This window comes from Rhinopithecus roxellana, chromosome 10 (genome assembly GCF_007565055.1).
Source record: "Rhinopithecus roxellana isolate Shanxi Qingling chromosome 10, ASM756505v1, whole genome shotgun sequence".
Classification (NCBI taxonomy): domain Eukaryota; kingdom Metazoa; phylum Chordata; class Mammalia; order Primates; family Cercopithecidae; genus Rhinopithecus; species Rhinopithecus roxellana.
The window spans coordinates 126,782,654-126,796,164 of NC_044558.1; the positions used below are offsets into that span (position 1 = coordinate 126,782,654).

The 13,511-nt window shown below is 36.5% G+C and overlaps 1 protein-coding gene across 3 annotated transcripts in view; it reads left to right on the forward strand.

Annotated features, from left to right (window-relative positions):
* Positions 1-13,511, forward strand: part of PLEKHA5 (pleckstrin homology domain containing A5) — a 254,613-nt gene that overhangs the window by 194,144 nt on the left and 46,958 nt on the right. For 2 of the 3 annotated variants that reach the window (XM_030939458.1, XM_030939459.1), the window contains exons 13-15: positions 5,468-5,530; positions 7,251-7,331; positions 7,459-7,608. In XM_030939458.1, the coding sequence (XP_030795318.1) occupies positions 5,468-5,530; positions 7,251-7,331; positions 7,459-7,608 (294 nt within the window). Of the gene's footprint in view, positions 1-4,922; positions 4,959-5,467; positions 5,531-7,250; positions 7,332-7,458; positions 7,609-13,511 lie in introns of all 3 variants that reach the window. The other variant, XM_030939462.1, reaches the window with a different exon arrangement.

Genomic DNA, 13,511 nt, shown 5'->3' on the forward strand with positions numbered 1-13,511 from the left:
TGCCATTTTCCTAAAGTTTTTGTGCAGAGTATTTGATTGATATGTACTTGGAGGTCTGCAGTACATTTGCAAAATTACTAGATTTTCATATGGTTTTATTAACTTTAAAAGCATTATACCTATTTTTTAGGGAAAAGGCTTTGTAAAAATATTTACTTTCAGGGATAGCCCTTCACAACTTCCCCCAACCTAGTGTTTTAAGAATACATTACATTTGTACGGGCGTTATTTAAATCTAGTTTCTGTACTATGGTGTGGTAAAACTTAACGATAGCCGCTTCTTAACATACTGGGGGTATTTTCTCCCTGTGTTCTTGCCATTCGCAAGCAGTCGTCAAGACTATCATAAGTTACCCCATTCTTTTTCCAAACTCAAAATGTGTGTCATGGAGTTGGCTGGCTTTAACTTAGGAACCTTAGTAATCTGCAGATCTGCAAAAGAAGTCATATATGTTTCTATCAAATTTTTGTGTATTTCATGGTCTAAATGTTTCTAGCTATGTGTTTCTCAACATCAGCTTCTTCCACTTCAACACCCTCAGATTACTCTGGCGTATGACCTTTACAATCTTTAAAACTCATGCAGAAGAAGAAAATTAACTAACATGAAAAATGAATATATATTTTGATTAAAATATATAAGGCACCTAGTAAAAAGAAGGACTTGGAGCTCACACTGGCTTTTAAGGCCTCTATTTGGTTCAGTTGCCATGAGATCTGCATCACAGGGCCATGTAACTGAGGAATGGGTACAGTTGATCAGAGGGTGACTTATATTTCAGCACAGTTTTCAAAGTATTAAAGTATGTTATTAGATGACTGAAAATGGTCTCAAATTTGCAATAAAGAGATTAACAAACTATTAAATATTTAAAGTTAAACAGCTTTACTTATCAAAAGAAAATGGAATCTTTCAGTTCTTGAAGTCACCAGATTATAGACCTTGGTAATCTATTTCAAAGTACCACACTGAGAGTCTTAATACTTATTCCAAAACTGATACCTTCTGCAGTGTCTGAAGCTGTCAGTAAAATATGTCATCTATGTAATGCTAAATTGACATGAGATTAAAGAGATTTTGTTACAATAGGTTATGTTTTTATCACGTTTTGCATGTTTTAGCCTGGATTTCCTGTTTAGTTTGGTTAGTTTTTCTTTTTTATAATGCTCAACATTCAGGGTTCTTGATGGGGAAGTCTGATAGTTTAAATTATTCAGTTGCATTAAAAGTTCTAATTGGGGTTTTCCCAAATGTGGAGATCTGAAATGGGAAGGGCTGAGAGGGGGAGAAAAAAGTGAAGATGTATGAGACTGGCTCAGTATAGCATCTCTGACCTTGAATACTGAAAGAGCAATAGATTTGTATAAATATTTCTTCATATTAATACATGAAAGAGAACTAAAATTGTACAGAACAGAAAGATCTGAATGTCTAATGTCAGCAGCCTTGCCTGGGCATGGCTGAGCCACCAGTTACCAGGAAATCAGTGTTAACTCTCAGTGCTGTTAAGGCTAGGGAGTCTTCAGACTGTCTTACTTTTATTCAGCCACTACTAAAGGACTTAATTATTGCAGGACATCCTTAATAGATTAAAGTGACAGCCTGACACATTTTTTTAAACTGTGTTTTTAAATTTGCACAAATTGAGTATATATTTTTTGTTTCTCCAGGTTTCCCTTATCATGTTATTATCCAGGGAAAATGTACTGGTACATACAGTTTGCTTTTCTGAAGTTGATTGACAATATTGTATTAATAAGTTCTTGATATTTAGCTAGAAATATGATGGCAAAGTGTTTTATAACCCATTTTATTCTGAATCATAGCCACTCAGTTTATGGACATGTTTGCATTTTTCTTCCTTGGAGAATACCCAAGAAATTATCTAGGCAGTAATTTTCTTAAAATTGGTCAAATGAAAAAGACTTAAAACTGAATCCAGGCCTGGCAAGGTGGCTTATACCTTTAATCCCAAAAATTTGTGAGGCCCAAGCTGAAGGATCACTTGAGCCCAGGAGTTTGAGACTAGCCTGGGCAACAAAGCAAGACCCTGTCTCTACAAAATATTAAAAAATTAGCCAGGCGTGGTGGCACACACCAATAGTCCTAGCTACTCAGGAGGCTGAGACAGGAGTCCAAAGCTGCAATGAACTGTGATTACGATTACACCACTATGCTCCAGCCTGGGTGACAGAATGAGATACTATCTCTTTTTTGTTTGTTTTTAAAGCATTCTGTGTTCCACCGGGCGCAGTGGCTCACACCTGTAATCGCAGCACTTTGGGAGGCTGAGGCAGGCGGATCACGAGGTCAGGAGATCGAGACCATCCTGGCTAACACGGTGAAACCCCGTCTCTACTAAAAATACAAAAAATTAGCCAGGCATGGTGGCATTTTTTGCCCTCTATGGATATAATGTCTAATTTTATCAAATTTTAAAATATTTCCTCAAAACACCTTTTTGGAGTTTATGTATTATGTTCATATACTGTAAAATATATGTAGTTCACATACCTAAGGGATATTGAAGTTGGATTTTAATTAACATAAGTAACATTGTTTTACTGCCAAGACAGCTTTATAAAAAAAGAAACTATCAGATACTTTAAAAGGTTCCAACATCCTAAATAAAATATAACACATGTCCTTATATGGTTAATAAAATCTATATAATACACTCCTCAACCTGAAGTTGGAGCACTGCACAAATTTATGTAATTACTACATAGTCCATTTTTTCATTTGCTTTTCTAGTGTTACTAAAGTACTTCAAATGAAGTATTCAAACCAAAGCTTTTTTTTTTTTTTAATGGCTAAAGGTGTATTTGAAAAAAAACAATGAACAGTGTTACCATGAACTTAACTATGCAAAACTTGAGTTAAGCAGAATGCTCATGAAATTTACATTTTCCTTTTTTTTTTTTTTTTTTTTTTTGGTAAGACCGGGAATTGGGATGAGGGGTCAGGATTTTCATATTGAGAGCAAAATAGCAACCTTTTCAATTATATGAAGGTGTTTTTGTTGTTTAAGGAATAATTTTGTTTTCTTATACTTTTATTCTGTCGTAAAAGCAATGTGTGGGGAAAGGTTTAAGGATTTGGTTAGCTGATGTCTAATTAATATCTTTATTGAATAACTTAAAAGATTTAAAGAAAAATTTCGGTGGTACTGAAAGCAGAAATACCACAAAAATCGGATTGATACGTGTAATATATTTATATGGCTATAAAGGAGATATCTCTCTAAAGTTGTAACTACAGTAAACATTTTTCTCTATTATGATATGCTAGCTGATGTAAAAATAAATCTGCAATAAGATTCCCCAAATAAAAATAGTGTATCAATATCTTAAAGATTTACTATAAATTACTAAGTTTTCACCTTAATATATTAGTCTTTTTTTCTGTTGACTGTGAGATATAGGGTACATTTGATATTTTAATCCAGATGAAACACTGTCCGCTAGTTATATTCAGATTCTGTAGTCTAGTAAAGCTGTTTTGAATTTAACTTTAAATATTAAGCAAACTATGGCCAGGCGCGGTGGCTCACGCCTATAATCCCAGCATTTGGGAGGCCAAATGGGAGGATCACTTGAGGTCAGGAGTTCGAGACCAGCCTGGCCAACATGGTGAAACCCTGTCTTCACTAAAAATACAAAAATTAGCCGGGCATGGTGGTGCACGTATAATCCCAGCTGCTCTGGAGGGTGAGGCAGAAGAATCACTTGAACCCAGGAAGCGGAGGTTGCAGTGAGCCAAGATTGCACCACTGCACTCCAGGCTGGACAATAGCGAGACTCCATCTCAAAAAATAAATAAATAAATACTAAGGAAACTATATTTGAACATCTTAGTAGCTTATGACCTCTCATCTTTAATTTGTTATAAATGTGAAAAATGTAATTTTGGCATTGCCTTACATTTTTTATCATAGATCTACCTATTTAAAACTTACTTTTTATTACTTTTTTTCCAGATAGGAATATAAATTATTTTCTTGGATCTAGGTGCTTTAATTTATAATGACAATTGACACTTCTCAGGACACACCTGAGGATACTTATTTTGAATAGTGTAAGAGTATTCTAACTTTTGTCATTAAATTCATTTTTCATGTAATATTCATTTCTATGAAAGTTTTGTGGTTTAACAATCACTGTGCATACCCTTAAATAGTCACAGATTCATTTGCATGAGGTATGTGAAAGTAATGTCTTGAAATGAAATGTAAATCCAGGATTTATTTTATGTTTGGAATGCTTATATTTTTAACCTTCTCCTGATTCCCACATTTCTAGATCAATTCAAAGTTATCTCCTGTTTAAATAATGCTTCCTTTTAAAGCTGTAACTGTCAGGCAGTTTATTTCATAGAGAAAACATATAGAATTGTCATTTATACATTCTTTTGTATTATGCATATATGAAATTTAATTTTCTAAACTGGAATATAGTTGGGGCACATTACTTCTAACCTCACCTTGAAAAAATTGCGCAATTCAGTAAACATACAATGAGCCCCATTTAAATTTTTTCTACTGTGTTTTTGTTACTTTCTCACAGTCAATATAAAAATCAAAAGACAAGAAAAATAGTGAAGTATTGCCTGCAGAGGCTATGATGTTATCTGTGATATAACTGACTGGAATGGCTATTGAAATCTTGCTAAGCACAATCAGAAGTAACCACAAAGTATCTTTTAACCAAAATATACTGGGAAGAAGCTGAAGAAAGGATATTTAAGTACACTAAATAATTCCTTACAATAGAGTAACACAAATGGTGTCAACGAACACACATAAACTTTTTAATGAAATTTGACTACCCATAGTTTGTAACATAGGCTTTCGGTTTTATGAGGTTTCAAATGATTTTCCTCTTTTCAATTAAACCCATCCTTTTCCTTCATTATCTTTTAGTTCTTAAGACAGAAGAACAAGATAAGTCTATACTGTGTATGTGTGTTTATATATTATATATATGTATACAATATGTTACAGGTTTTGTTAAATAAGATGTGTTGACATTTGAGTGTACACATATACAGTGTGTGATTATGTGTATACTGTGAAGGATGGTTTTGACTGTTGAACTTTGCTTGATTTAAGTATTTGATTTGATACAGTTGCAATGATTGTATTTGTCAATTTTTTTATTAAAATAATGTGTGTCTTTAAAAGAAAGAATGTAAGATACTGTATTAGTTTTGTTTGACCAGCATATTATTATGTTTAACAAGCTTGTTACATACATCGTTCTTATGTATCTTGCATATTATATCACTGTTAAGTATTTTTCTACTTTGTTAATCAATGTTTGAATTAAACTTCTAAAAGTATAAGAATCATTAAAATCCATCTTTGTTATATTATATATATTTAATATAAATCCAAAGTATTAATTATAGGCTAAATATGTTTTTAAATTAAGATTTTTAAGTTGCTATATGATTTTTTCCTTATAGCTGTCACAAGATGAAGGTAGAGGCACATTATACAAATACAGACCTGAAGAAGTAGATATTGATGTAAGTATTAGTATGATATATATTGTCAGTACTCTGTTATATTCTCTGCCAAAAACACTGGAAATAAGCATAACCAAAAAACTTCTTTCTCCCAAGTCCTCCAAAATGACATCAGATAAATTCATATTTTGTGTGTGTGCTCTAAATTATTGTTCCCTGCCCACTACGTCCCTCTACTCCCTATTGTTAGTAGTCCAACATATGAAGCATCACTAAAATGAAAGTAAAAACTATTTCTGATTTTTAGAAGTTACAGATTGGCTGGACACGGTGGCTCATATCTGTAGTCCCAGCACTTTGGGAAGCCGAGGTGGGCGGATCACTTGAGGCCAGGAGTTTGAGACCAGCCTGGGCAACGTAGCAAGACCCTGTCTCTACTAAAAATACAAAAATTAGCTGGGCATGGTGGTACACGCCTGTAATCCCAGCTACTCGGGAGGCTGAGGCATGAGAATCTCTTGAACCCAGAAGGGAGTGGTGCAGTGAACTGAGATCATGCTACTGCACTCCAGCCTGGGTTATGGAGTGAGACCCTGCCTCAAAAGAAAAAAACAAAAAAGTTATGGAAGACTGGAGACAAAGAAGAATTGCTATGTTTTTCAGATAAAGTATCGGCCTTTAGAAATTTTATCACTACTCCTTTTTAAATTAAATTTAGTTTCTTTTAAATCATATTTTAGATTGCTGATTTGCCATACATTCTTATGCATACTTCCCTCATTATTTCCCCTGGTTTTATTTCATTGAGTTGTACCCCCTCTTCTTTTTCTTTTTTTTTTTTTTTTTTGAGTCAGGGTCTCTCCCTGTCACCCAGGTTGGAGTACAGTATCACGATCTCAGCTCACTGCAACCTCTGCCTCCTGGGTTCAAGTGATGCTTATGCCTCAGACACCCATATAGCTGGGATTACGGGAGCACGCCACCATGCCCAGCTGACTTTTTGTATTTTTTTTTTTTTAGTAGAGACAGGGTTTTGCCGTATTAGCCAGGCTGGTCTCGACCTCCTGACCTCAGGTGATCCACCCACCTTGGACTCCCAAAGTGCAGGGATTATGGGAGTGAGCCACCGAGCCCAGCCCCCCACTTCTTCTTTTTAACACCTTTCATTTTGTGTAGCCTGAGTCTTGTTGTCTGACAAAGACAAGGTAGTTATTTTAATAGATAAATGGCAAAGAAGGTAAAGTCTCAAATTTCTTGCTTACGTGTCATTATGCCATAAAGTTGGGGACATATTTCCAATTTGTCCAATGTTTTCATTTTGAAACATTAAAACTGGTTTATTGTACTATTGAAATTTTATTAGAGGACTTTCTTATACTTTGTTAATTAAGAAATTAGGGTAATATTAAGAATTTAAACACTAAAACTGATGAAAGTTATTTTTCTCCTTTAATAATATTTTTATTTGTATTTCAATTAGAAGTGATCTATTGTTTATATTATTTTCTAAGAATCCAAGAGCATGATTTTTTAAATACGTAACAATAGAATCCAGTAAGCATTTTAATTAAGGACTGCATATATCACTTAACCTATTTAGCAGATTGTAGAGGCAAAATGCTTACATACCTATTTTTTAGGCATTCTATCTTTATAAGCTATATTTTAGCTTTTATTTTATGGATTGAAATAAAGATTTTTGATCATATAATGATTACGTACCTCCAATTACAGAAAAAATTTAAAAATTGCTAACAAGACATCTTCTCTTATAACCTAGGCCAAGTTAAGCCGATTATGTGAACAAGATAAAGTGGTGCATGCTCTGGAAGAGAAACTTCAGCAACTCCACAAGGAGAAAGTAGGACAGTTATGTTTATTGTCTACAACTGATATTACTTAATATGATTATTATCAGGACACTGATAAGTAAGAAGAATTAATACGATGATACAGAACATTAAGTGTAATTCTTTTTATTATAATAGTACACACTTGAGCAAGCTTTGCTGTCAGCCAGCCAAGAGATAGAAATGCATGCAGATAACCCAGCAGCCATTCAGACAGTGGTGTTGCAAAGGGATGATTTACAAAATGGACTGCTTAGTACGTGTCGAGAACTTTCTCGAGCCACTGCCGTAAGTAGATTTTTTCTTCCCCTAATAGAAGTAACTTAAATATGTAGTTCTATTTTCTTCTCTCTTCTTTTTTTTTTTTTAATACTGGGCTCTCTTTAGGATTCTTCTTTATTATTATAGCAAAAAATAGTAATTTGTTATTAGTGTGCTTCTCTTTAGGAACATAAAAATAAAAGATTATTTAATTAGTGGGCATTCTGTTATTTATTTACTTACTTATGAGACAAGTTCTCACTCTGTCACCCAGGCTGGAGTACAGTAGTTTGACTATAACTCACTTGTAGCCTGAATCTCTTGGACTCAAGTGAGAGCCTTGGCCTCCCAAGTAGCTGGGACTACAGGCTGGCACTACTACACCTGGCTAGATTTTTTTTTTTTTTTTTTTTTTTTTTTTTTTTTTTTGCATAGAGATGGGGCCTTACTGTGTTGTCCAGGCTGGTCTTAAACTCCTGGTCTCAAGTGATTCTCCTGGCTTGGCCTCCCAAAGTGCTGTAATTACAGGTGTAAGCCACCACACACATTTTGTCTTTGTGAAATGAGTGTTTTACAGGGGAGATAAGTACTTCTGTTTTTATGTATGATGTAAATGAAAAATTCTGAAATATGTGAAAATTTATTGCATTTAAGAAAATAAATAGGCTGGACACAGTGGCTCATGCCTGTAATCCTAGCACTTTGGGAGGCCAAGGTGAGTGGATCACCTGAAGTCAGGAGTTCAAGACCAGCCTGATCAACATGGTGAAACCCCCTCTCTACTAAATATACAAAATTAGCCAGGTATGGTGGCACGCACCTGTAATCTCAGCTACTCAGGGGGCTGAGGCAGGAAAATCACCTGAGCCTGGGAGGCAGAGGTTGCAGTGAGCCAAGATCACGCCATTACACTTCAGCCTGGGCAGCAAGACTGAAACTCTGTCTCAATCAGTCAATCAATAGAAATATAAATAGCAAGGCTGGGTGTGGCGGCTCACGCCTGTAATCCCAGGACTTTGGGAGGCTGAGGCAGGTGGATCATTTGAGGTCAGGAGTTTGAGACTAGCCTGGCCAACATGGTGAAACCTCATCTCTACCAAAATACAAAAATTAGCTGGGTGTGGTGGCAGGTGCCTGTAATCCCAGCTACTTGGGAGGCTGAGGCAGGAGAATTGTTTGAACCCAGGAGGCAGAGGTTGCAGTGAGCCAAGATCATGCCACTGCACTCCCCTGGGCAACAGAGTGAGACCCTGTTTTTTAAAAAAAAAAAAAAGAAAGAAAGAAAGAAATATACATAACAGAACCTTGTAACTCATAGTCATATGACTATGACTGTGAGTCTCTTGGAATGACGAAATCTAAAAGTCTTAACTTGCAGCTTATAAATTGAGTGTTTTATGAGTTTAAACAGCTGGCTTTAGATCCTATGATGTGGTCATCTCTATAAACATAGTAAGAGCACCAGTCCAAGCAGCTCTTTGAAAGAGAAATCTTAGCAAAAACTGCCATGTTATATAAAACTGCTCCCAAACCCTTGTCTGTACTTACACTTCAATGGGCTAGGAAACAGCTATCTTTTAAGAAGGGCCACAGACAGTATAGCTTAATTTAGAGGAGGCTTTCCAGGCTGGCAAGATGCCAGAATCTCAACTTGGCTTCTATTCTGAACCCTGAATTCCAAATGTGAGCTATTTTTAAAGGAATATACCATGATTTTGAAATCATTGAAAACTTAATTTGAGAAATTCTTAAATACCTTATATTTCTATTTCCATTTTTAAAATATCGTTATTGCTGTTGTCTCATTTGAGTCTCAATTATATTGTCATGTTTATAGGCTTTTTTAAAATTTAATATCCTTTCCATTGTGAGTTTCTTGAAATAAGAAACTGTGTCTCATTCACATTTGATGAATGATTGAGCTGAATGACTTACCCAAGGTTACAAAGCTAACAAATAATATGCCTAAAACTCAAATTCAGATCCCTTACCACAGTTCTGAAGAATTAGATCTATATGGATTTCTGTAATATAGTCATAAAGAAAATATAAGCACCTGAAATACTGTCTACAAGGAAGTAGTCACTGAGCTAATCAAGGATAGGTAGGATTTGGATACAACGAGAAGAGAAATGAAGAGTGGTTTTTTCAAATAATACAGAACACCTTAAGCCACAGCAAAGATGAGAATGTAGGAGACACATTTGGAAAAGGAGGAAATGGAACTAACTGCCTGAATGGGATAGAGAATTCCTGTGAGAGGATAGAAAATGTGAGATTAGAAAGGGAAAATGGGGTTAAGCTGTCAATGCCAAGCTAATGAGAAGCTCAGGGTCTCTAGGACAACTTGAGTCAAATCAAAATGGTAGGCTCTACAGACATTTAGTTGGAAACTATTTAATGATTTGGTGTCTGCTCTTGAAATTCTAATTTTAGGAAATCCCTTATCAACTGGGATTAATAAATTAAATCTCATCAGTAGGCTCAGAATTTGCTCCATCTCAAGGTTAACTTTAGCTCAGATGGGAATATGTTAAAAATGTCTTAACAGAAATGAATGTTGCCAGGAGCGCTGGCTCACACCTGTAATCAGTACTTTGGGAGGCTGAGGCAGGAGGATTGCTTGGGCCCAGGAGTTTGAGACCAAACTGGGCAACTTAGGGAGACCCTATCTCCACAAGAAACAAAAAGTAGCTGAGCATGGTGTTGTATACCTGTGACCCTAGCTACTTAGGAGACTGAGGTGGGAGGATCTCTTGAGCCCAGGAGGTCAAGGCTGTGTGATTATGCCACTGCACTCCAGCCTGGGTGATAGAGTGATTCACTGTCTCTAAAACAAAATAGTTAATAATAGAAGGCCAGGCATGGTGGCTCACACCTGTAATCCCAGCACTTTGGGAGGCCAAGACAGGCGGATCACAAGGTCAGGAGTTCGAGACCAGCCTGGCTGACATGGTGAAACCTCGCCTCTAATAAAAATACAAAAATTAGCCAGGCATGGTGGCAGATGCCTGTAATCCCAGCTACTCAGGTGGCTGAGGCAGGAGAATCACTTGAACCCAGGAGGTGGAAGTTGCAGTGAGCTGAGATTGTGCCATTGCACTCCAGCCTGGACGACAGCAAGACTCTGTCTCAAAAAAAAAATGAATAAATAGAAAATAGGCCAGGCAGACGTGGTGGCTGAAGCCTGTAATCCTAGCACTTTGGGACGCCAAGATGGGCAGATCACCTGAGGCCAGGAGTTCAAGACCAGCCTGACCAACATGGAGAAACCCCGTCTCTATTAAAAATACAAGATTAGCCAGGCATGGTGGCGCATGCCTGTAATCCCAGCTACTCAGGAGGCTGAGGCAGGAGAATCACTTGAATCTGGGAGGCTGAGGTTGCGGTGAGCCGAGATTGCGCCATTGCACTCTGGCCTAGGCAACAAGAGCGAAACTCCATCTGAAAAAAAATAAATAAATAAAATAAAAATAAATTCATCTTCTGAGTATCCCCTTTTCTGGTTTTTATCTTATGTAATCACTTCCCTGGTTTCTTTTTCCTTGCCTTCAGCAATAATCAGTGGTTATGACAAACCCTCAGAATATATTCTTCTAAGACAAGTCTTACTGCATAGAATACAAACTGTGTTATTTGTGCCTTTATGTAAACTTATTTATATTTGTAGCTTAAGGCTTCAAATGTTAGCATGTGCATAACATCATACTGGGCATATGGTTGGCACTCAGTGAATGTTGATTAGATTTAAATTTGAACTACATTTTTGCTGGCAGAATCTCAAAGGATTTCACTGAATCTGTCACAGTCAATTCATAGCACTAGTTCAAATCTAAGCCCCAAGCATAAGGCATGTAACATTAGCACCTCTATAGATCAAAGCTGTGATTCTGAGAACTCTTCTCCTCACCTGATAGGCCACAAAAGTACACAAAACTAGGATTAGCACAAGGGAAACATGTAAAGCAGTGTTCCCTATACTTTTTATTTATTTTTATTTTATTTTAGGTTTGGGGGTACATGTGCAGGTTTGTTAACTGGGTCTGTTGTGTGATGCTGAGGTTTGGAGTATGAATGAGCCCATCACCCAGGTACCTAGCATAGTACCCAATTTCAACCTTTATCCCCATTCTTTCCCCACCCTCAGTAGTCCCCACTTTCACTGTTAAACCATCTTTATGTCCATGAGTACTAGCGTTTAGCTTCCACCTGTGAGAACATATGGTATTTGGTTTTCTTTTCCTGCATTAATTTACCTAGGATAATGGCCTCTGGTTGTATCCATGATGCTGCAGAGGACATAATTTCATTCTTTGTTATCGTTGTGTAGTACCGTGGTGTATATGTACCACATTTTCTTTAACCAGTCCACCATTGATGGGCATCTAGGTTGGTTCCATGTATTTGCTATTGTAAATAGTTCTGTGGTGAACATGCAAGTGCATGGGTATGTTTGGTAGAAAGATTTGCTTTTTTTTGGATATACTTTTGGATATATACCCAGTAATGCAGTAATGCAATTGCTGGGTCAAATGGTAGTTCTGATTTAAGTTCTTTGAGAAATCTCCAAACCGCTGTCCATAGTGGCCAAACTAATTCATATGTCCTCTCACTGTGTTATAAACATTTCCTTTTCTCTGCAGTCTTGCCAGCATCTGTTTTTTGTTTTTTGGTTTTTTTTTTTACTTTTTTTTTTTTTTAATTTCAATAAACTTCTTTTTTTTTTTTTTTTATTATACTTTAAGTTCTAGGGTACATGTGCATAACGTGCAGGTTTGTTACATATGTATATTTGTGCCATGTTGGTGTGCTGCACCCATCAACTCGTCAGCACCCATCAATTCATCATTTATATCATGTATAACTCCCTGATGCAATCCCTCCTCCCTCCCCCCTCCCCATGATAGGCCCCAGTGTGTGATGTTCCCCTTTCCTAGTCCAAGTGATCTCATTGTTCAGTTCCCACCTATGAGTGAGAACATGCGGTGTTTGGTTTTCTCTTCTTGTGACAGTTTGCTAAGAATGATGGTTTCCAGCTGCATCCATGTACCTACAAAGGATGCAAACTCATCCTTTTTTATGGCTGCATAGTATTCCATGGTGTATATGTGCCACATTTTCTTAATCCAGTCTGTCACAGATGGACATTTGGGTTGATTCCAAGTCTTTGCTATTGTGAATAGGGCCGCAGTAAACATACGTGTGCATGTGTCTTTGCAATCATTAAAAAATCAGGAAACAACAGTTGTTGGAGAGGATGTGGAGAAATAGGAACACTTTTACACTGTTGGTGGGATTGTAAACTAGTTCAACCATTATGGAAAACAGTATGGCGATTCCTCAAGGATCTAGAACTAGATGTACCATATGACCCAGCCATCCCACTACTGGGTATGTACCCAAAGGATTATAAATTATTCTACTACTTTTTAATATTAGCCATTCTGATGAATGTGAGATGGTATCTCATTGTGATTTTAATTTGTATTTCTCTGGTGATTAGTGATGTGGAGCATTTTTTATATGTTTTTTAGCCACTTATATGTCTTCCTTTAAGTGTCTATTCATGTCTTTTGCCCATTTTTAAAAAGAGTTACTTGTTTTGTTTTTTCCTTGTTCAATTGCTTAAGCTCCTTATAGATTCTGGATATTCAACCTTTGTTGGATGCATAGTTTGCGAGTCTTTTCTCTCATTTTGCAGGCTGTTTATTCCATTGATAGTTTCTTTTGCTTTACAGAAGCTCTTTAATTAGGTCCCACTTGTCAATTTTTGTTTTTGTTGCAATTACTTTTTTTTTTTTTTTTTTGTGAGACGGAGACTTACTCTATTGCCCAGGCTAGAGTGCAGTGGCACGATCTTTGCTCACTGCAACCTCCACCTCCCAGGTTCAAGCAATTCTCGTGCCTCGGCCTCCCAAGTAGCTGGAATT